The sequence below is a fragment of the Brachionichthys hirsutus genome, chromosome 15 (assembly GCF_040956055.1).
Source record: "Brachionichthys hirsutus isolate HB-005 chromosome 15, CSIRO-AGI_Bhir_v1, whole genome shotgun sequence".
Lineage (NCBI taxonomy): Eukaryota > Metazoa > Chordata > Actinopteri > Lophiiformes > Brachionichthyidae > Brachionichthys > Brachionichthys hirsutus.
In genome coordinates, this window is record NC_090911.1 from 9,400,627 (window position 1) to 9,426,318 (window position 25,692).

The following is a 25,692-nucleotide window of genomic DNA, read 5'->3' on the forward strand; positions in this document are numbered from 1 at the left end:
AGATTGGTTTTCCACGCCGGGACCGTCATGTATGTTATCTTTGCATTTTTACCATGTGTTGACACTGTACAGATATATTTTGGCATATAGAACTATTTTTTTGTAACAACATCCAGCTGTTGGGAGGCGTGCACTAATGAAGGAGTGCAGCCGAAGGAAAGAAGCAAAGTGCGGCCAATCAGATGAGGTTTTATTGTGGTATTAAGCGTAATGAGAAACTCAGAATTCATTTTATGTTGAATTCACTAAATCCGTTCAACTGTTTGTTGTTTTTTTCTATTCCCTTGATCTTATTAAAATCCCAGCCATCAACAGCGTCTAGTGTCACATCCTGGTCTTGATTGAGTCGAGGGCAAAAATGAAAATGTCCTTTTTTGAACTGATTTTAATGCAGTTTGGCTTTTATTGCAAGGAGCGGAATAAATAAGAGGTAAGTATCGTTGTTGGCATGCAGGCTAAAACAAATGTCATCGAAAGACGCATATCTAGTGTTCTAATTTCACTGTTTTTAACTTCATTCAATAGTTTTCTACAAGCAATGCATTACTGTATATAATTTTACAGGAGAATATAACTCACTGTCTGTCATCCACCTGTCTGTAAAAAAACACATTTTAAACTCGGGCAAAAGTAAAAACAAATTCAATATATTTTTGAATAATTGACTAATCCGTCAAATATATGTTGGATGTTCAACTTGGGTTATTTTGAGACCAAGAATTTCTCTCCAAACAAAAAATAGTATAAAAATAAAATCATAAAATCATAAAATCCCTTTTCATTCATAAAACTCAAACCATATCGAGATCCCTTTGGAAAAACACTTTTCAAATGACGGAAATAATTACCTCATTAATTCATTCAAATATTTTTCTGTATTCTGAGATAAGCATCTCATTAGTTAATAAAGCAGGTGCATATACAGTATTCTGATCATTTTTCAACACCCGTACAAACAATTTCATTTAAACCTGATTAAAAATATGCCGCAGAATTGAATGTATTAATTATTATTTGTTTATTCATGAAATACTTTACTTAACGTTGCATTGTTTTGCTGGAGGGGGGGGCGTTGAGGCGGTGCTCCCGCAGGCAGCGCATCGGCGGCGGGTTGAGGCGAGGCGAGGCGAGGCAGACCGTCACCGCAGCGGAGAAGCATCCGGCCGGGCTGAGGACGGGAGAAGGAGCCGATACGAAACCCGGTCCTTACGACACCGAGCCGCTCCGTCGTGACAGCGTCCGTCCGTGTTCATGCGGGAGTAGACCGGTGAGCGCCGGGTCGCAGACAGTCGGGGGTGAGGGGGGGTATCCGTCATTTAGCGCACCCCACCCGCCCCAGCTAACTAGCGGAGGATGCCTCTCTCCCGTCGGCCTGACTAGCTACTCAGCCCCCCCCTCTCCTTCCTCTCCAGCCGCTGGGTAAATTAGCCTGATTTGCGGTAACGACGCCCTGCGCGTGCTGTAATCCGGTAAATCCGGTAAATCCGGTGGCCGTCCATGTGAAGCTAGCGGGCAGCATAAGCTCCTGACGCCGCCGGACTGGCTGGTGGCTCGGCGGCGCGTCATTAGCTAATTTAACCGTGTTATGCTAGCTTAGCATGCCCGCTTCTCTTTGCTCATTTACGGGCTAGTGAAGTGAGTCGCAGGCTAGTTCCTCCGTGGGGGTATTAGTGGCTGTTAACTGCCACGGCGTGGGGTATTTAACCCCTCCTCTGTGGGGGGGGGGGGGGGGGGGTGATTCCTGTCCTGCTAACTCACTGCCATTAAACATATTCTGTCCTTTAGCAGCATTTAATGAATTACTAATATTCTTTTTTTGCTCTCCTCATCTGATAATCAAAATCTGCCTCCCATCCAGGGCCGGAGATAGATCTAAAGTCCTACAGGGGGGGGGCACGCACAGGCCTTTTTGCCCCTTTTCGTTGGCAGGCCGCCGTCGCCATGACAGTGGAAGAAACGATAAATGTGAAGGAGGTGGAGATCATCAAGGTGATCCTGGACTTCCTGAACTCCAGGAAGCTGCACATCAGCATGCTGGCGCTGGAGAAGGAGAGCGGCGTGATCAACGGGCTCTACTCGGATGACATGCTGTTCCTCAGGTAGACGAAGGTCACGCCCGGGCGTGGTTCCATGTTTACACGCGTGTTAAACAGGAACTCGTTTTTTGTTTTTTTATTATTATTAAATGAAGACAACTGGTGCTCGACGGCCAGTGGGACGAGGTCTTGCAGTTCATCCAGCCTCTGGAGTGCATGGATAAATTTGACAGGAAAAGGTACGCGCGGCTCCGCCTCCGACTCCGCCTCCGACTCCGCCCCCCCCCCCAGCGTCTTTCGCCGGGCGCTTTCTCACGCCTTCGCTTCGACCGTTGCCTCCTCAGGTTTCGTTACATCATCCTCAAGCAGAAGTTCCTGGAGGCGCTGTGCGTGAACAACGCCATGTCCACGGAGGACGAGCCGCGGCACGTGAGTTAGTTGCCATGGCGATAAACATGAAGGGTGAATCTCAAAGGGAGGCAAACTCCTTTTATGCCTCCGCTTCAAGGACACGATATCTGTTTTAATGTACCTTCAAGGAAGGATTTTTTTGGGGGGTTTTAAATCATGTTTTTATTTCATAAACTTGAAGTATCTTCATTTTAATAACATTTTCATTCACTCTTATGGTAGAATCTGCGAATGTCCCTCACGGGACGCCGTCAGTGACCCTGAACCGGGACCTTTCCCGTTTCGACGCGTTTTCCGTTTGTCTCTCCAGCTGGAGTACACGATGCAGGAAGCGGTCAGATGTCTCCACGTCCTCGAGGAGTTCTGTCCCTCTAAGGACGACTACAGCAAACTGTGTCTGCTCCTCACGCTGCCTCGCCTCACCAACCACGCCGAGTTCAAGGCAAGGCGTGTTCCGATTCGGCGTGGCGTTCCTGTCCGCTCTCTGATTTCGCCCGCCGCTGTCCTTTTTCAGGATTGGAACCCCAGCACGGCCAGGGTGCATTGCTTCGAGGAGGCCTGCGCCATGGTGGCGGAGTTCATCCCGGCCGACAGGAAGCTGAGCGAGGCCGGGTTCAAGGCCAGCGGCGAGCGGCTCTTCCAGCTGCTCCTGAAGGGCGTCCTCTACGAGTGCTGCGTGGAGTTCTGCCAGGTCCGACGGGCCGAGCGTCAAACCCCGATCGCCGTTTCCTGTCTCCGCCGGCGACGCACGCCGTGATCGTTGTTATCTGTTTGTTGCAGAGCAAGGCGACGGGCGAGGAGATCACGGAGGGCGAGGTCCTCCTGGGCGTGGACATGCTCTGCGGGAACGGCTGCGATGACCTGGACCTGTCTCTGCTCTCCTGGATGCAGAATCTCTCCCACGGCGTTTTCTCCTGCGCCTTCGAGCAGAAGCAGCTCAACATCCACGTGGACCGCCTGGTCAAGCCCGCCAAGACGGGCTACGCCGACCTCCTCACGCCGCTCATCAGCAGGCTGTCTCCGTACCCGTCCTCCCCGCTGCGCCGCCCGCAGTCGGCCGACACCTACATGTCGCGCTCCTTGAACCCGGCGTTGGACGGGTTGTCCCACGGGCTGTCCGGGCAGGATAAGAGAGCGGGCGTCGGCGAGGCGGCGCCGGGTAAAGGCGCCACCGCCGCCCCCATGTCCCACTCCTTTGCCAACTTCCACTACCCCGGAGCAGGAGGGCAGAGCCTGAGCCGGAGCCTCATGACGGAGAGCGCCGACTGCCACAGCATCTTCGAGGAATCCCCGGAGACGTAAGCGCTTCGGTCCGGAGGCGGATGCCCCGCCCCCCGCCCCCCGGGGACGTTTTCCACTCGTCCTGACGCCGCCTCTGTTCTCTTCCGTAAAGATCCAGGACAGACACACCGGTGGATAAGATGCTGAGTTCCCCCGGAGCGCAGAGCCTCCGCCCCGCCTCCGCCCCGGGGGGGGAGGCGCCGTCGGGAGACGCCGCCGACAGGAATGAGGTAGGCCTGTTCGTACAGCTCTGATGAGTCGTTTTCGGCATCACCCTCCTCCTCCTCGCTTCAGCTGGAATGGGATATAAAAAAAAGAGGAAGTTAACCTTGATTCGGATTGTTCGGAAAACAATCTAGTTTTTGAGTTTTCTCACTGAAGGGATTTTGTACAGGCAACGAGGCAGGCGGCTCTTTTGGGTCCTGCTGCTGCTGCTGTATTCTGATGCCGTGCTTTATGGGTCCTCAGCTCCGCGACTCCACAGAGAAGTACGAGGAGTTCTACCGCCACCGTCTCCGCGTGCAGCAGCACCTGGAGCAGAAGCAGCAGCAGAGGCAGCTGTACCAGCAGATGCTGCTGGAGGGAGGGGTCCAGCAGGAGCCCCCGCCCGGCGACATGCAGCACAGCCTCACAGAGAAGTTCCTCAACAGGTAGCCGATGCTGGGGAAAGAAAACCCCGCTCGCGCTTCAGATTTCATTTCCTGTTTGCAGACTGTCACTAATTATTGAGCAGTTTTTCCATTTCCTGGTAAAGTAGAGGGAGGGAGACGAGCAGACGGTAACAGCTATGAGGCCCAGGCGGCTTTTCCTATCGCATGACCCCCATGTGACCATCTGCTACGTAATGTCGCACGGGACAATGATTTATTTATTTTTACCCCCCCCCCCTCCTCGTCTCTATTCTCTGCATAATTCAGGGGAGAACGCTGCTTTGCTGTGGCGGGACAAACCGTTTTTGATGGTGTTTGTGTGTGCGTGTGCGTGTGCGTGTGCGTGTGCGTGTGCGTGTGCGTGTGTGTGCGCGCTCCTCAGGTCGATCCAGAAGCTGGAGGAGCTCAACGTAGGAATGGAGAGTTTAGGGGAGGAGGTGAAGACTCTGACCGAGCAGTGTAACGGGAACGCCGCCGCCCCCGAGGACAATGACGACCCTCCATCTGTGACTCCGGAGCAGACCAGGACCCGGGGGGGAGGGGTGCTCAGCAGCACCCCGCAACGCCCCGCGGGGGGTCACACGGTCCCGCCCCCAGATGAATCCCCCGTCGTCCTCCAGAGGCACTGACAGATCTTTTTGTGTTTTTTTTTACCGGACGATTGAATTCAACAATAAACGTTTCGTTTTATTTTTTATGTTTTTTCTGGCAGTGAGCAGAAACTGAAAGGAGGACAAAGTGACTCTCCGGCGTCCCTGTCCAGAGGGGACGAGGTGCGGGACCCGCGCTCTCACCGTGCCGTCGGGATGCCACGGTGTCGAGGTCGCGCTCGATTGGCCGCCTAACGATGTCGTCTGTGGCCCGTTTCGCAGAGCGACCAGCAGAAGAAGCTCTTTGTCCCGCTGCAGACTCTGGAAGACACGCAGGCCGTACGCGCCGTGGCGTTCCACCCGTCCGGGGCGCTCTACGCCGTGGGCTCCAACTCCAAAACGCTACGGGTCTGCGCCTACCCGGAGACGCTGGACCTAAGGTTAACTCGCTGGACGCGCGTCCCCTGCGAGTTTACCTGGCTCCGCCCCTCCCGTCTTATCGTTCGTCTCTTCCCGTCCCTCAGCGGTTCGACTCCCCTCAAGCCACCGACCATCCGCTTCAAGAGGAACAAGCACCACAAAGGCTCCATCTACTGCGTGGCGTGGAGCCACTGCGGGAACCTGCTGGCGACCGGCTCCAACGACAAATACGTCAAAGTCCTGCCGTTCAGCGCCGAGACGTGCAACGCCACGGGTGACCACGCCGGTCCTGCTTCGTGTTGTCGGCGCCATTGTTATCAGCATCTCGCAGTCATTCTGGGGGGGGTGGGGTTTCTCTTTCCGCTTCAGGGCCGGACCTGGAGTTCAGCATGCACGACGGCACCATCAGAGACCTGGCCTTCATGGAGGGGCCCGAGAGCGGCGGCGCCATCTTGATCAGCGCCGGCGCCGGGGACTGTAACATCTACACCACCGACTGCCAGAGGGGGCAGGGTCTGCACGCGCTCAGCGGACACACAGGTGCACGCGGCGACTGTTTCCACACGCCCGCCCCTTTCTGAGCGGCGTGTTTAATGCAGCCGCCGTCTCATTGGTCCAGGTCACATCCTGTCCCTGTACACGTGGGGGGGCTGGATGATCGCCTCCGGCTCTCAGGACAAGACGGTGCGATTCTGGGACCTCCGGGTTCCCAGCTGTGTCCGGGTGGTGGGAACCGTTTTCCACGGCTCGGGTATTTACTTCCTGTCCCGGGTGTCGCCTCGTCTCCATGGCAACATATCGATTCTTTTCAACATCAAGCATTGTTTCATTGTATTTCATTTCTTTTTTTTTACTTGCCCTGCAGGCAGTCCCGTGGCGTCGGTAGCAGTGGACCCCAGCGCCCGCCTCTTGGCGACGGGGCAGGAAGACAGCGCGTGCATGCTGTACGACATCAGGGGGGGGCGGATCGTCCAGGTCTACCGGCCGCACAGCAGCGACGTCCGATCCGTCCGGTTCTCCCCCGGAGCGCACTACCTGCTCACGGGCTCCTACGACGCCAAGGTCACGGTGACCAACCTCCAAGGTGCGGGTCCAAGTGCCTTTTTTTTTTCCTGCTAGTTAGCGTGCCGGTTAGCTGCATGACGTAGCCGTTCGCCGGCATCGATTGTTAATGAGCGCCGCGCCGCCTCCTGTGTTTCTAGGCGACCTGACGAAGCCGCTGCCTCAGACGGTGGTGGGCGAACACGGAGACAAGGTGATCCAGTGTCGGTGGCACACCAGCGACCTGTCCTTCCTGTCGTCCTCTGCCGACCGCACCGTCACACTCTGGACACACAACCCCTAGCGCACGCACACGCACACACACAGCGCACACGCACACACACACACACACGTCCCAAACACTGGATAGCGAGCCGCTCTCTCCCGCCTGTAGGAAACCAAATGGATACAAACCTGTGACGCATCAAAAACAAGCGCTCCTTTTTCTTTCAACCACGTGTTTATAGATTATTGATCTCTGGAGGCGGGGGGGGGGGGGGGTAAAACTGCATGTCCCATTCAGAGGAGCTGCTGGAGCTTTCTTCCTTGTGTTCAAAGATTCCATAACAAAAATGTAGGAAGGAAAAAAAGGCATTTCCAGACCCAATTCTTTTTGACTCACTTTTTAAAATCCTGCGTTCCATCTCTCTCTTGCATCTTGCTTTCTTACAGCAGGTGTCGTGGCTGCTTTTGTGCAGGGAAGTTCTCATTTTAGAGTGTAGAATATATCGTCAGCATCCCGGAGGAGGATTTGGCCAATCGGCCCCGGCGCTGCTTCCCCCCCCCCCCCCTGTGACGTCTGTACAGTTACTGCATCCATTGCATCACAGGCAGTCGTGCATTAGTTTTAAATCCGAACGTCAGTGTTTCTGCTCTGGAGCTGCTACATGTCCCACGATGTTAAAGGGAAAGGTCATCCATTGTGGGTTACTTTGGTTTATCTGCTGTTGCGTTGACAGAACAGCAGGTGGCAGTCTTTGACCAGAAGGGTGGAACTTACGCACAATGAAATCTGATTGGACGAAAGGGACTGACTTTCATTTAGGACCAGTATTTGAGGACTGAGCATTGTATTTTTATTATTTTAAGAATGCACTTTTTACATTGTCTAATATTAATTGACTTACAGAAATGCATATTTAGGTTTTTGTTAATATATAGCGCGTTGTTGAAACAAAGGCCACGCTAATACGTACATAGATGTATTTATTTCTGCTGTTTGTTTGTAATCTCATTGGTATGCTTTTGAAACGCTAGCGCTACTCTATGAAGCCTCTCTTTTTTTAAAAGTGACTTAATTTAATTCAAGCTAATACAAGTCTGACTGCTGGTATGTTCAATAAAATTGTCTTTTACACAATTTGTTTGTGTTTTGTTGAAAACAAAAGTCTGAGCCGGGAGTACAGACGAGCGAGGCTTTATTCCGCTAACCTCATTAAAACGTTTAGTACAAAAGAGAATAAAGGGCTGTACACGGGTTAAAATCATTCATTTACCAGTTAGCTGGTAATAAAAACCCTTCTGCTATAAACACAAGTGCTAAAAGTCTGCAGTGACTCAAAGACACCGCTGTAACGGGATGGCAGTCAACAACAAAAAAATCAAAGTACAATAAATACACACAGAACTGTTTTGTGTATTAAAAAATACACAGACGGTGAAATGAAATTCATGAAAACAATCAATCCCTGATGACGGTTTGTTAGCGTCGTGCTACTTGTGTGAAACGAGTCCGTGTTTGAGGTGTTTTCCAGACTACATTTAATGCTGACGGTGCTTGGTTTCGCCCCAGAGGACAAATGTAAAGAGATCAGCCTGCGTTCCTTTAGCGCCTAGCTTAGCTTAGCTTAGTTTAGCTCAGCTGGAGCCGGGCCCGGCAGGGTGACGCGTTGCTCGTCCATTCGTTTGGCCTGAGAGCGCATGATGAGGCTGAAGAAGTCCTCATCCGGTACGGTGGGTCCTCGGGCCGGAGGAGGGGGCGGGGCGCAGCGCTGGTCATCCAAACGGGACCCCTGCCAGAGAAGAGACATCCGTGAGCTCTGTCGGTTCACAAATCAGAAAAGAGGACTCGTTCCATTCCTCTTCCGAGGTGCTGCATTCGCTTCCGTTAGCCACCTGGCACTTGACGAGCATGTCGAAGAAGTCGTCGTCGGGTTCGGCGCCGTCGGCGTTGGCCATCAGGTGGCTGAGGACGGCCCGGTTGCTGTTCTGATTGAGCCTGAGGCCGGGCAGGCTCCCCCCCGGCACTGAAGACTCCTCTAACCGCCGGGCTTGTGGGCCGGACATGTTGGCGGACTCCGACACAGCTGCAGGGAGAAGCGGCGACAGACGAAACAGAAGTCACATTTCAGCGTGAACAGGAAGTCCACCGCGGGACGTTGGTCTCACATTTCCTGACGGCTCTGGGAGGCAACTCCGGACCGCCGCTCAGCGATATCCTGCCGCCTTTGTCCTGTATTGAACAGCGCTGGTCGTCCATGCGGTTGCTCTGGAAGCGGCTCAGGAGGTCGAAGAAGCCCTCGTCCCCGAGCGCGTCCGGGCTGAAGCGCTAATCGACGACAGCAGCCGTCAAATGACGACAGAGCGGGGCGATTAGACGGCGTGCGGCAGTCACTACCTTCTGAGTGGACGCCTGACTGGGGTCCAGGGTGTTGCTGGCGTCCTGGAGGACCTTACTGCCGCCGCCAGTCTTGTACTTCTTGCCGCGCAGACGGCTGACGAAGAAGAGCTTGGAGGAGCTCTTAGCCAGGGACGGTTTGGACTGTTTGGTCAGGGTGTCCATGTTCCTCTTCTGTCCCTTCAAGAGGACAGAGGAGCTTCGGTCACATGGTTTTCATTGCTCTGGGATATAAAGTGGATCTCCATGGTAACGGCTGGGGGGGGGGGGTTCTTACATTCACCTTGTCCGGCGTGAGTTTCATCAGCTCCAGGTTCTCCATGCTTTGTCTTCGACTCATCCTGGGCCTCGCCCCTGAAACGCAGAGACAAACGCTGGACTACGCTGTCCGAAGACGACGGTAGCCTGTAGCCAGTGGCCAGACGGACGTACCGTGGAGGTTGTAGTCTATTTCCTGACTCTCTGACAGCGTGGAGCTGTTTGTGCTATAACTCAGACCCAGAACCATCTGGAGATCGGAGACGTTCATGCGAGCCGTAAGCTCCCCGCTCCGGTCTCCGGTCTGAGGCGACAAAAAAAAGGAATTCCTTCCCCGCTTAACATCAAACTGCTTGGGAGGATGTCTCAAACGAGAGGATGAGGACAAACATTTGCAGTGAAGGAGAACCTTTTTATTTTACTGACCTCTTTGCAGATCTCCAGGTGTTTCTCAGCAAAGTGCACCGCCTGGTCGTGGTTCCCCAGCGCCGTGTGGGCATTTCCGAGACTCCAGCATGCACGGCCCTCCCCAATCCTGCATCCAAACTCGCGTTTAATTAAACGCCCGTAGGCCGGGGGGGGCACGGCGGAGCGTACGCGTACCTGTCGTTGAGGTCCTGGGCGATGATGAGGTGTTTGAGGTGGTAGTCGATGGCTCGCTCGTAATCCTGCAGCAGCGTGTAGGTGTTCCCCAGGCTGTAGCAGGCCTGCGCTTCCACCGCCCGATCCTTCAACTGTCTCGCCAGCTGCAGCGTCCTCCTGGGGAAACGCCGGCGCACGCAGGATCAGAAGCACCGCCCTCTGGATTCCACAGAGCTTCTGCTTTTCCGACGTGTCTCGCGAGCGTGCCTTATAACAAATATGAAATCTGTCTGGGACGTACTTGTAATGCTCGGCTGCCACTTCAAATTCCCCCAGGAAGATGTAGGCGTTCCCCAGGTTGCAGTAAGCCCGCCTCTCCGCTGCACGGTCGCCAAATTCCTTGGCTATGAGCAAACGCTGCGCAGAGACAGAGATGCGGCGATGAGACCATTTCTGCGGCGTATATCTGAGGAGCGTGCAGCCTCCGCGAAGCGGCACCTGCTCGTGTGACGCCACGGCGTTGCGAAAGTTTCCCAGCAGGTAGTGCGTGTTGCCCAGGTTGCCGTAGGTCCGCCCCTGAGCGGCGCGGTCGCCGAGCTCCTTCACTATCGCCAGATTTTCCCTGAGACAGACGCAAACGCTCAAATGTTTGATCAGAAGGACGCCGCGGCGACAGACGGCAGCCGCGCACGCAGCTCACTCACTCGTAGAACTCCGCCGCCTTCCTCAGCGCCGCCATCACCTCCTCCGGGAAGTCTCCCGGCTCCGCGCCGCTCCAGCAGATACTCTTGCCTTTGGCGTGGTGTACGTTCCCGAAGTTATAGAGAGCGCGTGCCTGACCCACCTGGTGTCAACGCAGGGAAGCTGCGTCGGTATCGAGCGCCGACGCCTTCGGAATCTCGCCGCGCGAGACGAAACATCTCTCACCTTGTCGTCGATGTCTCTCGCCAAGTCCAAGTGTCTCTGACAACAAACCACGGCCTCCTCAAAGCGCCCGAGCACTTTCAAGGTGTTTCCGAGGTTACCGCTGGCTTTGGCTTCTCCCAGCAGGTCACCAACTGTCCTGCACACACACACAAACACACACACACACACACACGCACACGCCGCGTTAGTGACGACAAATAAAGCAACGCGCTTCGCGTGCGAGGCCAACCTGGTCAGGGTGAGGTCGTGGCGGTGGAACTCCAGAGCCCTGGCGTAGTCGTGGAGGTGGAAATAGGCATTCCCCAGCTGACTGTAGATGGCGCTGAGGACCTGCAGGTCCTCTGTGCCCACCTGGATGGCAGCTTCGAAGAAGGAGACGCCCGCTCTGTAATCGGCCACTTTACAGAGACGCTCGCCCTCCAACGCCAACTCCAGGCACGACACCTCCATCCTGCGGCAGACGGACGAGCAGGATCAGCGCGTCTGGCAGAGAGAGGTCGCCGACTGACCGGACTGAACGCAACCAGGGACAGAAATGTCTTTCCAAGCACAGGAGACGTCAATCGGCGACTTCCTTCCACCTCCAGCGGGAACAATGGCTCAGGCCGGGCTCCGCTTGTTATCGGCTACCTCGCGTCCCTCGGACGGGCCTCAGAGACTTCAGCGGCTCCCTTTAACTGTGTGGCTTCCTCTGTTTGTTAGCTGAGGGGGGGGGTTACGATATCATGTTTGATCATGCCACTGGTGTTTAGATTAGTTCCTTTGAAGCAGGCGCTGGTTTCCACTGGGTTTCGCACCGACATGAGAATTAAACGGCAGAAATTTGAAGCTTTCGTGCACGGACTGCTTCATAAACGCTCCCGTGATCGAGGTGTACGAGCGGCTTCTTAATGTTTCGTTACAGAAATAGATATCGGCCGACTTCGGGAAAGCAGATCGGCTCCACGCGAAGGTCATTCAGTTTGTTTGTCTTCGAGCTTTCCTCCTGCACCCACCCAAACTGTCTGGAGCTGACCCACAGACACCCCATTTAGACGCAATCTGCTCTGGATCTGCGGCGGGCTACTTAAATAGCACAAAAACACTGAAACAAAGCCGTTTGTTTCTTCACCCGGCAGGCTATAATTTGCAAACGGAATCCATTTCCCCCGAGTCGTCGATAAAGCTCGTGTAATCGGTGGTCTTAAGCCTGAAATGAGAAAACACACTCTTGAGCAGCGGCGCGGTGACACACACTAGCCCTACCTTCTTGATTTTGGCATTTTACAACAGCAGCACGTGGAACATCCGAGAAGCATCTACCGAGGTTTCCCTTAGAAACGCCTCCGGGCTGCGGCCGAGGCATGAAGACAGCGACCCTAACCCCGGAGTCTGAACAAAGGTTAAAAGATGCCCTTCCTCTTCCTGTGACGGCGACGCCGCCACTGATCCGACGTCATCGAGGTATCCTCGCGCTGCGCATCGACGCTGTCGCGAGTATAAGCTCGCAATGCAGGACAGCAAGGAAAGTGCACATTCAGCGTTTTCAAAGCTAATCTGCTTTCCTTTCTTTCAAGCGCCCGAGATTACAGCGCCCAACAGATTACGCCCTCGGGTGGGGGCTAAGAGGCTTTGTGAGACCCGCCAGACACGAGCCGACTCTGTGGCGTGGTCCAACGGAATCAAGTCATTGACGGCGTCCAACCCGACAGCAGACTCCATGCAAACAGGCTGGACAAACACGCGGCAAAAAAAACACAAAAAAAAAAAACGAAACGAAACAAAGACAACACAAGCGGTGATGAATTTTTCAGGGCTAGTTAAATATTGAGCTGTTTGGCAGGTCACAGCTGGTGCCAGGGCTCTGCACAGAGAACTCACCTGAAGGTTTAAAGCCCCCCCCCCCCCCCCCCACTTAGTTCTGGACATACGTTACTTTTCTCCACAACATGACACAAAAGGTTTTTTGACCTCTCAGCCGACTGCAAATGATTTGAATTGCCTCAGAAATGCCTCTCTGAATCTAACCAGAGGAAGTACAACCGTTAACCCTGAGCCCATTCCTCCGTTGAGAGAGTCCTACCTGTAGCGGACATGCAGGGAGTGCTCCTCTGCTCGCGTGCTAATCATAGAGCCACCGGGATCCATTGATGTGCATAATATGAGTGACGATCCCCCCCAAAAAAATGGTTACGTTTGAAAACTGGAGTCAACAAGTAAGAAAAAATGGTCGGTCCGATGGGATTTGGGCGTCGACAGAGGACGGCAACCCCATGAGGGTCAGACAGGGCTGCAGAGTCCCGAGCGGCCGTCCACAAGGTGGCTTTCGTTTAGTGTGCGCACCTCAATCGCCTCAGCTGCCCTCTGCGAAGAGAACACAAGATATGCCGTGTGTGAAGCCTCATTCTGGCCACACGGTGCCATGGCAACACCGACCAAACAGCGGGGAGGGGGGGGGGAGCAGGGAGGGAGCGAATGGATGGGGTCTTCCGAGGGCTGATCGTCTCACCCGGGCTGGGAGAACGAAAACGATGCAAGCAGGAGGTGGAAGGAGAATTATCTAGAAACTAGAGGGCGTCACTGAAGAAGAAAAAGCGACCAGCAACCTGTTGGGGGGGGGGGGGGGGGGGAGTGTCCCTAAATCAAAAGCGAAGCTTCCAACAACCCAAACGAACAGATGAACCTGAATGCATCTTCCACCACAGGAAAGGACAGCGATAGGCAAGCTGCATGAATAGGAAAGAGAGGAGAGTCAAGCGTTACCTCATTGCTCCATGAGGTCACACCAGCCGCACCCATTTGTCCCCCCCCCCCCCCCCCCCCCCCAAGTTTAACCCATCAGACACCCACAATTAGAAATAGGGCAGTTTGGCTTTAGCTTTAGCCTTTGGCTAAATAACAGCGAACAAAACCAAAACATGGCAAAACATTCCTGTCGATTTAGGAATATGTCATTTAAATAAGGTTAATGCTGTTTAAACCTCTTCAGAAAGACAACACATAATGAAAGGGAGCAAAAAGATCAATACTAAACTTAGAATGAAGGGACACAGTTTAAGAAACACACTCCTGGAGGCTGATTTGCTCCTATGTGAACATCAGAGGACTTTCAGAGTCTTCCCAATGCATGTTTCTGCACATTATTCTCATTTTGTGAGTTTGTGCAGCCTTTTTACTTGACTTTATGCCAACAGGGCATGATCGACAAGAGGCCTGCTCTGCTCACGTAGCTACAGCGAGAATGAGTCAGAAAGAAGAAGCCATGACTTGCAATAACAATTTTGTTTTTATATCTTATTGATGCACTAAAATGGATACAGCCACTGAGAGAAAAACCTAAATATGGAAACGGCACTAAGGAGGGCACCGTGCGTCAGCAAAAAGCTGCACCAAAACAAAAGAAACAAGCGCATAAGTGCAGGCTTACTGACCGGTAGCGCTTCCTCACAGGAACAGGATATCTGGAAAGCCTGCAGAGAAAGGTGTGATCATGAATGAGGTCTTTATGTTGTCATAAAAGATGAAGAAAACTATCATTTGCACTTTATAATCATTGATATACCATTAAATGTACATTAAATACTTTTTGATTTAGTGCTCTGTTTAACACACATGTTTATATAATATAAAGCAAATATATATAATATACAATAATAGGGAAGACTAAACAGCAATCAAACAATCAAAGCCAACACTGCAGGAAACAGAAATTACACTTCAGCAAATAGAAGGTAAAGTTCCATCAAATTACACCGAGAGGCGTAACTCAGATTATGTGATGTTGCAATAAACGATAAGGTCACTTTGCCCGAATCTGCCTCAAGCCAAATTAAATAACGCATCATTCTTCGTACGCACATCATGAATCATGTGTTAATCATATGAGTTATTGACAAAATTAGGATTTGGATGTAGTTTTCCACCAGATTATCTGAGACAGATAAAATAAATCAGTTTGAATGATTCCGATTCGGGGTGATCATAGTTGATATTGACGGCAGTGCCATGTTTCTGTATTATTTTATATCATCATGCTGCGGCACAAGAATACACCCTCAAATATACAATCTGACAATTCAGATTGTATATTTCAGATTGTGATCTGGACCCAACAGCACATGGTTCTGGAGCATCAGTTGCATGTAAAGAAAAAACTCTAATCAATATTTATGCATTAAGTATCTGAATGCAAATATCGCATGTTTGTGACAATTCAAAAACACTAGTCATTCAAAATTCTGCTGAACAGCACCAGATCAATGTCTGTTATTGATCAGAGGCACTTCTGTCAGCATGAGCTCCAATCAGAGAGAATTTCTTTCACGAGTACGCATGAAAGAAAGGAATGCGAACGCCTCACGATTATTAAACACATGCGAGAAGGTACAAGCGTTGAATTCACTCGTCCCTGATTACACAGTACTAGTTATCACAGGCAGCTAAAGATTAGCATACTAGCATGCCAGGTAGTACACTTACGTTAGACGATCCAGTTCGAACAATGGTGAGCGCTCTGCTTCTTTACGTTCTCACGAGTGTAAAAACGTTTTAAAAAAAACAAAATAACACAGGCGTTTATAATTTAAACTGTTAAACGTCTCACCGAATTATATAGTATCATCTTACTTCGACTTAACTTAAGTTAAGTTCGACTTAACTTCGTGAAAAGAAGAAAGACCCTCGGGCTGCGCGAGACTGTGTTTTCGCCCGGCAACCAGTCAGAGGACGACTTTCAAAGATGGCCACGCCCAACACAACAGTCATTGGACCAATAGATTTGAATATAAAATAAATGACGTACGTCATCTTTCAGCCGTCAGATTTCGTGAAGAATTTAATTTTCTTTTCTTTCGAACTGCGTTTTTAAAAAGAATATCGCGCATGGCCGCTGATAATATATTTTTTTTAAATTTACGTATCATACGTAATGTATTGGTGTGTTCGAAACTGCCACTACTGGATAACGTAGCATTCTTTGGCGGAGATTTCGACGTTGTTTCCTAGCAACAAGACGCCAGCGCAGCTGCCGTGTGGGCTTACATTATTGACGAGACCACGGGATCGAACCCCGTCCGAATGTGAGGCACATGCCGAGAAAGAAAGAGACAGAACGGAACTGACACGACCTGATGTCCGGATCAAGAGCATAGCTGCGGGTCGGAGCGTCTAGAACTGATGTCGGGCCTGCTGAAGGCCCAGTTCATTATCCGAGTAAGTTAACAATGTGAGTACTTTATGAATTGTCAAATGTGTTTTATCATCTGGCCCATGTTTGTTTGGCTGCCCTTCAGCATCAAAATGTAGAATTGAAGTCCAGGTTGAAATCATTTTGGAGGTGATTGTTTAAGTTTGAAATATTGAAATATTTATTTCTGCATATATTATGGACATTAACACATGTTTGATGGGTATACTCTGCATAATAATAATAAACACAAGCATATATTCCAAAAAGTAAAGAGATTATTACCCAGTGGTATATAAACCAAGCTGATCTGGCATTGTGGATTTAAAACAAACAAGCATCATATTCTGCAACTCAAAATGAATCCACTGCAAAAGTACTTTTACTTTTTTTGCAGATGCAGAAGACTGAAAGCAAAATGTCAAATTCAGGATGTGTCTTATAATCATAACCTTGTGTCACACACACACACACACACACACACACACACACACACACACACACACCTGCCCACACAGTGCAATGAATGTTAAATAATGGACCGCTCTGCACATTTTGATCCGATGTTGTCTTCTCTCACAAGTTGCGTCGCTAAGAGACGAACAGGTGCTCCGTGCTCCTCTCTCACCCCTTGCCTTAACACGAGGCTTGGGGCGAGGCGGAATTCTCCGAGCCGTCCATGGAGGGAGAAGTGGAGGACTCAGACGGTGATGATGTTCAGGAGGAGGACAAGCCCACCGTGCTCTGGGAAAAGTGCATTCAGCAGACAATCTTTGTTGACCTGAGTGAGGATGAAAGTCTCCACTTGAGTGATTTGGAGAATTCTTCCGCCTTGCATCTGTCCCAGGACGAGTCCGTCGTCTCCGAGGCCAGCATCCATCTCAGCGGCGAGTCGTTTGCTCTTCCCGTCTTCAGTGATTGCTGCTTTTGCGCCATTTTGTCAGAATTATTTTATGTGGTGTTATACAGCTAATAGGAATGCACACACAAGGAATTTGTTTCTTAATTGACCTCATTGCTAACAGGAATAGTCAGGTGAAAACTAGCGTTATGAAGCTAACCAGTTATTACATATAAGTAGGTGAGATATATACATGAAAAGAAACAATAACCCACTGTGTAAAGGAAATATCTGTAAATTATAAATGAAAAGAAATAATGCAAAGACTTACGCTCTGATGGAATATAGACGAGGTAAGATCTATGCAACCTCATTTGTTATTTGTCGTGTTCTGTGATTGTAGGAAGCGCTGAGCTGTCAGCCTTAGATGTCACCTCCTCAGAGGGAAGTATCTCCAGCAGTCAGCGTGAAAAGGAGGTAGAATCCAAGAGCGGCCCGCCGCACGAGTCCGCTCCCAAACCGAACAGCACACCGGACGAGTTTCCCTTAAACCGTGAGGACTCAGAGCAGAACACCAGCGATGAAGACCAGGATGACCTTCCTTACGATGTCCACCTCGGCACCCCCTTCTCCGATCGCACACCGAGCTCGGAGGGCAGCTCGAGTTCTGATGGAAGAGAAACCATCCACTCAAGTCCGGACGCTCCTGGTTTACCTGATTGCAGTGCAAGAGATGGAAATGTTTCGGATGAAAGCGCCGCTTCTCTTGAGCGTGACCCTCAGACACCAGCCGCTAGCAGTGATGCGAAACAGGAAAACGGATTTGATGCTTCAAAGCCTCGTGACTCTGCCTCTTCGTGTCCCGCAGACATCAACCAGCCGTTGCTGCGGCACTTCTCCCAGGAGGAGTTGCTGCGATCGGGCCGGCTGATCGAGGCAGAAACCCTTCCAGACGTGTCCCTGCTGGAGAGCGTGGATGAAACCGTTACCAGCCGGGCTTCTATGCACAGAAGCGAAGAAACTCAGAGTGAGTCTGTCAGGACCGATGAAACGATGAATACCGCATCCCAAAACGTGCCTTTAGAGAGCGAGGAGGAAGAGGCCGTTGATCGTGTCACCTCTGCTGCTACTGGCAGCATCGCATCCAGCTCTGAAGGCGCTGGAGATTCAGCGATGCGGGGAAAGACCTCAGAGGACGATCCGCTTCAGAGAGCCCAGCTTGTGCGCACCAGGTCCTACAGTGAGGCGAAGTACGGCCAAGGCCAAGTCCATTACCCACTCCCTGACTTCACCAAAGTTGCCCCCAAGGTCAAAATCCCCAAAGCTCCAAGTGGACCAGCTAGACCTGCTCCTCGCGGTCCCAGCTCCGTGCACCGAGCCCAGTCTTCTCCGGGGATGTTGGACCTAATCAGCAAAGTCCTGGAGGATTCGATGCAGCCATCAGAAGAGCCCTACGTCTTCAACGGCAAGGTCAAGACTCCTGCAGCACTGGTAGGGACCGTTCGCTTTGCTCTTTGGACTTTACTTGTAATGTCATATGTTGTTTAAATAACATTGGTCTCATTCCATATTTCTTCAGGCTGAATATGATAAATTCTGTCAGATCAAACGAGACCCAGAACTGATCTAAGTGAAGGATTGTTGCTTTTCGTTCAAATCTTATTCTACATATAAACGGTGGACGTTTGGATTTCCCCTCCACAGGCTCAGCCCGGCTCAGACCTGACTGTGTCTTTAAAATGTAATGAAGATGGTCAGCAAAACCTTCCTGCAGCTGAGGGGAGCCATCTTGGTCCTCATCTTCCCCGAGCAGGTAGGTTTCTGTGTCTGACATCGGATACGACGGCCGGTCAGCGCTTCGCCTCGCTACCTGCAAATACAGTGAACTCTGGTCTCCATAGAAACAAAAGGTGTCAGATGACTCTATTATACACAAACAATCATCCTTTATTTGCTTTTAGAGCATTTTAATCAAGTGAAAAATGATATCTCTCATCTCAACGTATTTTTTTTCCTTTTGAGTGTCAGGTTTTTTTTTTAAATATAAATGTATACATCCTGTTCACAATAACAAGTTCTTTGTAGGTATAATGAAAGTATAAAAGATTGGATATTTTCTTCATCCCGTGCACTGATGAGGTAAACGTAAAATACGCCGTGTTGTGGAAGCCGAGACGCATTCACAAGTAATTGTACTGCGTTCATGTGTGTGTATTTGTGCCGTACTTCTTGTTTTGCAGAACACTCTGCTGAAGAAGGAGCGATCACCCCCCGCAGTAGCGTTAAAGAGGTGAACGTGGGCTCCTCCAAAGAACCCGAGGAGGGTTCCAGCGACGGCGAACGAATGACTGCTGAGCTGGGAGGCATCATCGTCCAGTTCATGCAGAAGGTGAGGATGTTTGAAGACGCGCTAACATTAAATCACATCTAAGGTCGTTTAACGAAGCCTTTTTCTGTTCAGGTGGAAGACTTCAGATTATGCGTAAGCAGCAAGTCATTGAGTGCAGCAGAACAGCAGCTGGTAAGTTTTGTTTTGCCTGCAGGAGTTATACCTTTTTTTTAGAGAAAGTAGTTTCCCTCTTTAAAAAGAAAAAAGATCTATCCATCATTAGGTGTTGAGGGGCATCATGGAGGCTCAGGACCAGATGGAAAGAAAATACATCAGCAAGAAGGAGGAGCACCGAGCTCTGGAGATGCAAAACTACATGGGCCTCTGCAGGAACACCGGAGCATTTGACCCAAACAGGTTGACTAGACGCTGCTGTAGCACCTGTGTCATGCTAGTGGCATGCTAAATGCATCCATTCACGTGTGTGTGTGTGTGTGTGTGTGTGTGTGTGTGTTAAAACCTGCGTAGGCTTGTGGAGGGTTATATATTCAGAACAGGGATGCACATTGAAGACATAAAGGAGACGATAGACAAAAACGTGTGTGAGCAGCTCTCCCCGCCTCACTCATCCTCCACCCCCACGCCCATGAAAGCGATGCAGGGTGTGAAGCCTGCTCCTCTGCGCCTGTCGCCGCCCTCGCCTCCACCGTCCCTGCATGAGGTAATCAAAAATGACAATGATCCGAGCCGTCGCTGGTTGGGATCTACAGCATGTGCACGTCAAAGTGTTTCCTCTATGGCAAAATGTGGCTGTGTGTGGCTAAAGCGTTAGCATCTTGTCACATGATCCACTGCGTAGGCTGTATCTTCCGTAAACATCAGAGGCTAATGTGTAGCATTTACGCCCTGCCTGCACCTCCACGTAGCCTCACTACGTATGGTCTGACCAGGTCTCCTGTTTCAGGGTCCGAGTGCAGGTTTTTCCACGGTGGGTTTTAAGACAGAGACGTGGAGAGACCAGGAAGCGGTGAAAGACAGCGAGACGAGCAGAGACAATGGATTATTACAGGAAAGCAATGAACTCGTGGCATCGGATTCTTTACTGAATACTGCTGCACACCATCCAAGGTAGAATAACTCTGTATCATCAATAAGGTGGAACAACATCGTTTATATTCAGAAGAATTGGGGCGGCGATGCTCTGAGCGGCGCTCCTTTGTGTTTGTGCTCACATCCTCGAACCACCTCACGGAGCCGATCGGGTTCCAGGTGCTGGTGTTGGATTCCGGCGAGTGTTTGGGTCCCTGAGTGCAGGTTGTCTCATTCTGACTCGTTGCAGGAGAACACGGGGTCCTCTGGAGGAACTGAACATCCACGCGGCTGAGGCTGAAGAGGAGAGGAGCTCGTCGGAGGCCGGAGATCGCGGAGATAGCATTTTAGATTTCTTGAGTGGAACTCGGTCGTCCTCAAGACGGGGGCATTGGAAACCTGACAGGTACTAATGGAACGACTCTCTGTTGTTGTTTCTCCATCTATTTAATTATCTCGCTCTCTGTTGCTGCTGCAGTTGTAGCACCCTGGAGAGCGTCCTGAACCCGCTGGGTGAATGCTACCTGGGAGGCGTTGTCAGTCTGGCTGCGGATGTCTCCTCTTGTTCTGATGTACCCAGAGACCCAGACACCCACAGCCTCTCAGAGCCTCCTGTCAACACCTCATCTGTATTACAGGTCAGTCACAGATAACAGTTGATGCTCTCAATGCCACAACTGGTGTTTTGGATTGATGTCGGGTGTCCCGGGTTGCAGAGGATCGTGAGTCCGGAGACAGACAGCGGATTTGGGAGTTCCTACTTGAATCAATCCGTTTCTGAACAATTTCGACCGGATCAGCTCACAGAAAGGTAAAAAATGTATGAAAATCTGCCGTCAAATAAGAGTATAAAATGAGCTAGACTAAATAGAGAATGACTACCATTTGCAGCCTGCAGTACCAGAATGATCCTTTAAGTATCTCAGACAGCGAGGACCCCCATCTGCAGACAGCCGTCCATCCTGCCAACCCGTCCAACCGACGGTGGACCAGCGCCCACCCTTCTGTCCAAGGACAATCCAGTGGTGCAGCGGTTGCCATGCACACAGAGGGAAGCCCACTGTACTCCTGCTCTTGTAATAGGTGAGTGCTGAGGAGCAGCCAGCGGACATGATGCACTGCTGAAAAGTCTCACCAACAATGGCTGCGTCTGTGCATTCAGCGAGGCTGTCCTGGCCTTACAGTCTGAGGTGTCCAAGCTGAAGTCAGACCTGGCGGAGGGTCTGGTCCAGCTGCCTCACCTCACACAGAAGATGGACCATCTGACCTCCAAATATAGGCAAGATCGTCTGGAGCGCAGGTCTAAAACCAGAGCGCAGAGCCACCAAAGATCCGCCGGCAGCAGGTGGGGTGCTGTTTGGAGTGTATGGATGTGAAATGGACCTATTTACCAAACATAATATCAAAAATATATGTTATATATAGCATTGCATTGGAAATACATAATGGAAATATATTATTGGGACCTTTTTAATTTCAAATCTAGTTTGGGGAAGCTGTGGAATAACAAACAGAATGTGAGCAGTCTCAGTTCCGGTCAGTTGAGGATAGAGGATTGGATCTCTTCAGACCTGGAACCCAGCAACAGCAAAGGTAGGTACCCCACCACCACAGCACAGTGGAGCTTTATTTATATAGCAGCGCACTAAAATCATGAACAAGCGTAGAATAGTAAACTGCAGTTGCCACATAAGCAAGATGAAAAGAGGACTGGGCCCAAAATGGAGCCTTGTGGGACCCCAAAAGTCAGTGAAGCCACAGTTGAAGAAAGTGTGCCTCTACTTTAACTACTTATGGGTTTTTTTCTGTCTATATAGGTACAAACAACGATGTCTCCGTTGGTGCTGATAGGTTGCAGTTCCACAAGTCGCCTCTCGAGGGAAGAACATCAGCTGATTTCCAACATGAACCTCACTGGTCCAAGAGAGGTTTGTTAAAGCTCTTGTGTTTGTATTTATTTGTATTTTTATTAAGTACATGGGGATCAACAAGCTCAACATTTTGATATCGTTGACATTAATGTCTCTAATTTACATTCAACAGATTTGAACTTGACTTGTTTGATTCGTCCAAACACTGTCGTGTTTCTCGTGTTTCTGTGATCAGCAGCCTTCGTGGACAGTTTTCACTCCAGGGAGAAGTGGTCTCTTTTCTCCCCTCAGAGGCCTCTCCTGCAGGTCGACTTCGCCTCCTCCAGCAGCCTCCCTGCCAGGTAAACCGACGGCTCTGGATCACTCGCTCAAACACAGCAACACTAAAGACGTTCTCTGCTGCTGCGCCGGTCCGCCTGCGCCCGCTGTCGGATCAGATGCTTGCGATCTTCAACCCTCAGGCTGACGTCCAATAAAGTGGATCGAGCCTTTAATATAGAAATAGCCAGACCATCGGTTTCAGCTTCTGAGCTCGAACAAAAATTTTAAAAGAGATTTTTTTACTTGATGACTTCACGAACATAAAGATCTTTTCTCCTCGAGTTCAGTGTTCATTTATTGTATTTTTGCTCCTCAGTTTTGCCGTGAAGATGAATACTCAGCTGCAGTCAGGAAGTAAAATACTGGATTTGAAACGCCGCTATCAAAAATAACATTTTACTTAATTACACCCTTAAATTAAGCAGATAATTATCAGCTGATTCCCCAAAGATAGGCATTGAATTTAAGCATGTGGACAAAGAGGACTAATTCTTCTCTCTGTCTGAAGCTATAAAGTGAGGGAGCCGCTGCTGCAGTCCACGTCCCATCGCAGAAGGCGTTCCACCCAGTCCGACACGGCGCTCCTGCCCAACAACGTGTTCTTCCAGAGGACAGCGTCCCCAATATCGGCAACCCCGAGGGCTTACACCAGGACGGGAAGACACAGAGGGACCAAGGTGATGTCCACAAGCGTCTCTGCTGACTAGGATGTGTGCATTTTGCATTCAGTTTGTTGTTGCCATGACAACGCCACCGCTTCACCACTGTTATCTAGGAGGAAGACGTGAGCAGAGCCCTCGACCAGGCTATCGAAGCGGCCCGCAGCGTGAAGAGGATCACGGCCCGCATGGCGGAGACGCTCGCAGCCGACCTGGTCAAGGCTCAGCTCCAGAGCAACGAGCTCAGCATGCAGCCACTGGGGGGCAGGAAACACCGCGGATTGTAACCCCGGAGGCCGGATCAGGTCACTCCGAAATCAGGCCTGGTGTCACCTGATGCCTGCGTACATACTGTATATCTTTGTTGGATGATAAGGGAGCTGCTCAGGTTCCTGTTAGTGTTATCTTACAAAGGCTGCATATTTACAAGACACGGAAAAGCCTGCAGTCACAGCAAAAGTGTAAAAACTGCATTGTCATTTGTACGTCATCAGATTGTTCCAAACGAACAGATGATTTTAGGAAAGGACAAGATGTTATTCATAGAAGCCAGCGTCTCAAAAGCACGCATAAATGCAAACGTTTTTATTCGAGGCCAACATCAGATCAGTGCACAGTTCAGATGTGTGTTATTGTAATGCAGGGGCAGCATCATTCTCACAGTCCTATCAATTAGTAACGAATCAACACGCAAAAATCAATAAACATCTTCTGTTCCCACGTCGCTACACCGGTGTCACCCAATCCTTGTGTTTTTGCTTTGTTTTCTGACCTGCCTGACTACGACTAGCAGCGATCCAATGCACACCGGGCGCCACAGGGTGAGGAGATGAATCGAATCTGATTAAACCGGGTCAGATTAGTAATATTAGCTCTGCACCTTTCATTTGAAAAGGTATCATCTTTTTGCCCTATTTGCTAACACGCTAACTCAAAAGTGTCTCCTTACCCAGCATCTGTAGCTTTGTCGCCTCTTGGTGCCGGGCTGTGTTCGGGTTTTATTGTGGGAGTTTTTAACTTAAGGGGGGTATCAGGAAGGAAGATGAGTCCAAACGGCATTCCTGCGCTGTTCCTTCTGATTGTGAAAATGAACGTTCGCTATGATTAGAAACAATAAAACTCATTAGTGTGTGTGTAGTATTTAGGGTTTATGGTCTGTCGTTAAGGTTTTATCACATTTTAATTTCACAGTGGGCCTCTTTGATTTGATTTTGAACAGCAGGAAATTACTCGTAATGTAAAGATCATGGACGAAGGAGATATTCTGTACTCCTTAATCTACGCAAAACATAATGAGATTTAATCTGAAGTTTATTTATTTATTACAAAATGTCCAACTCAAACACTCATTATGTCAGTATTAACAGCGAATGTGTCTTAAAGTGTCCTGGAATCTTTCCACCAAAAGATAACCCGATTAAAGGCGAGGTCTCACCTGCCATTGTTACATTGTTAAGCAGGCTGTAAAACATCCTTCCAGAGACAACGGAAGTGGGTCAACGCCTGGTTATCAAGTGATCCTTTGTACGAGCCGGTGAGGTTGGACATGTCTTTAAATGTGAAAAATTATTTCAAACAACAAAGACAAGACACATTCTGCTCATTTTAAAGATGTGACTGTAAGAAATGTAAAGTTAAACATCAAAGGTGAGCTTCCCTTCCCGTCCGACAGGCTGCCCGGACACCCCTGAGGGGAGGAGTTACGGCCTTTGAGCTCTTTGGTATTTGCTGAAACAATAAAGCACCTGTCATGAGGGAGGGAGAGAGAGAGAGAGGGGGGGAGTGGGGGGGGGGGAGTCAAATTTAAGCCTGAGCAGCTTCCCTGAAGTCATTTAGAGAAACAGCATCATGCATCTCGCCTCCAGGCAGTCGCTGAGGGGAACGCCGCCGCCGAGGATGCTGAGCCTTTTGATTTTCCTGGCCTTCACCGAGGTGAGCGATCATGGTCTCGTTTCGCACCGACCGTCTTGATAGTTCAACGAAAGCTGCACAGGAACAGGCATTTTGGCATCGTGCACTACACAGTAGGGGCTCCATCTAATGCAGATTTGGAATATCTGGATAAATACTCACGTAAAGTAGGAAATACTTTGAACACAGGCTCTGCTTTCAACGGGAGCGTGCGGCGGTGCCCAACCTGAGCTCAATAGACAAATTCATTCCCCTCCTGAAAGACATACCTGCACCGACCAGCCCTGAACGCTGCGTTGAGTGAAGGTAAATGTGCAGCCTGCTGCCTCGCGTGCTCTGAGAATCTGATACAGGCCATAATTTGCTTCAGGATGTAACGTGAAATACCACCAGCTCGCTGCCCTTGGCATGGACTTCCTGTCATTTACCATCAGGCTGTTCCTTTGTCTCACTCATTAACTCTGTAACGCAACTGTGTTTTGTCATTTTCAGATTTGCGCTGCTCAAAATGGTAAATTATACTTTTTGTCGTGGACAGTTTTCCTTCTACCTGAAATACTTTTTCCATAAAGAAACATTTTACTCCCATAAAGCATTTTATTCCAGCGTGTGCTGCATGCGTCCCATCGCTGTTTCTCTCCTCTATAGGCATCACTTTGACAGTGTCTGCGGTCACGTCTAAGAGCGTGACGGT

General features: G+C 50.3%; 3 protein-coding genes across 3 annotated transcripts; 2 read left to right on the plus strand and 1 right to left on the minus strand.

The window, feature by feature from the left end:
- Positions 1–1,941: 1,941 nt before the first annotated feature.
- wdr47a (WD repeat domain 47a) lies at positions 1,942–6,733 on the plus strand. The gene is given in 15 exon segments (XM_068748911.1): positions 1,942–2,099; positions 2,192–2,275; positions 2,381–2,465; positions 2,758–2,889; positions 2,962–3,138; positions 3,228–3,745; positions 3,841–3,958; positions 4,197–4,378; positions 4,761–5,018; positions 5,253–5,408; positions 5,493–5,662; positions 5,758–5,928; positions 6,008–6,139; positions 6,254–6,472; positions 6,591–6,733. Coding segments are annotated over 15 exon segments (2,703 nt in total).
- Positions 6,734–7,841: 1,108 nt separating this feature from the next.
- Positions 7,842–12,940, minus strand: gpsm2 (G protein signaling modulator 2). The gene is made up of 14 exons (XM_068748382.1): positions 12,876–12,940; positions 11,043–11,264; positions 10,814–10,949; positions 10,591–10,730; positions 10,385–10,508; positions 10,188–10,303; positions 9,908–10,063; positions 9,731–9,839; positions 9,479–9,608; positions 9,324–9,400; positions 9,047–9,226; positions 8,818–8,977; positions 8,545–8,735; positions 7,842–8,441 (listed from the first exon to the last, which is right to left on the minus strand). The coding sequence occupies exons 1-14, from the start codon at positions 12,938–12,940 to the stop codon at positions 8,277–8,279; spliced, it is 1,971 nt and encodes a 656-aa protein (XP_068604483.1). The 3' UTR covers positions 7,842–8,276.
- A 3,716-nt stretch (positions 12,941–16,656) lies between these two features.
- LOC137904710 (protein AKNAD1-like) lies at positions 16,657–23,374 on the plus strand. The gene is made up of 15 exons (XM_068748914.1): positions 16,657–16,871; positions 17,226–18,309; positions 18,523–18,631; positions 19,059–19,207; positions 19,280–19,339; positions 19,431–19,564; positions 19,676–19,868; positions 20,112–20,275; positions 20,715–20,865; positions 20,953–21,047; positions 21,399–21,581; positions 21,762–21,829; positions 22,343–22,448; positions 22,937–23,105; positions 23,204–23,374. Exons 1-15 carry the CDS (start codon positions 16,657–16,659, stop codon positions 23,372–23,374), a joined length of 3,051 nt encoding a protein of 1,016 aa, XP_068605015.1.
- Positions 23,375–25,692: the final 2,318 nt, after the last annotated feature.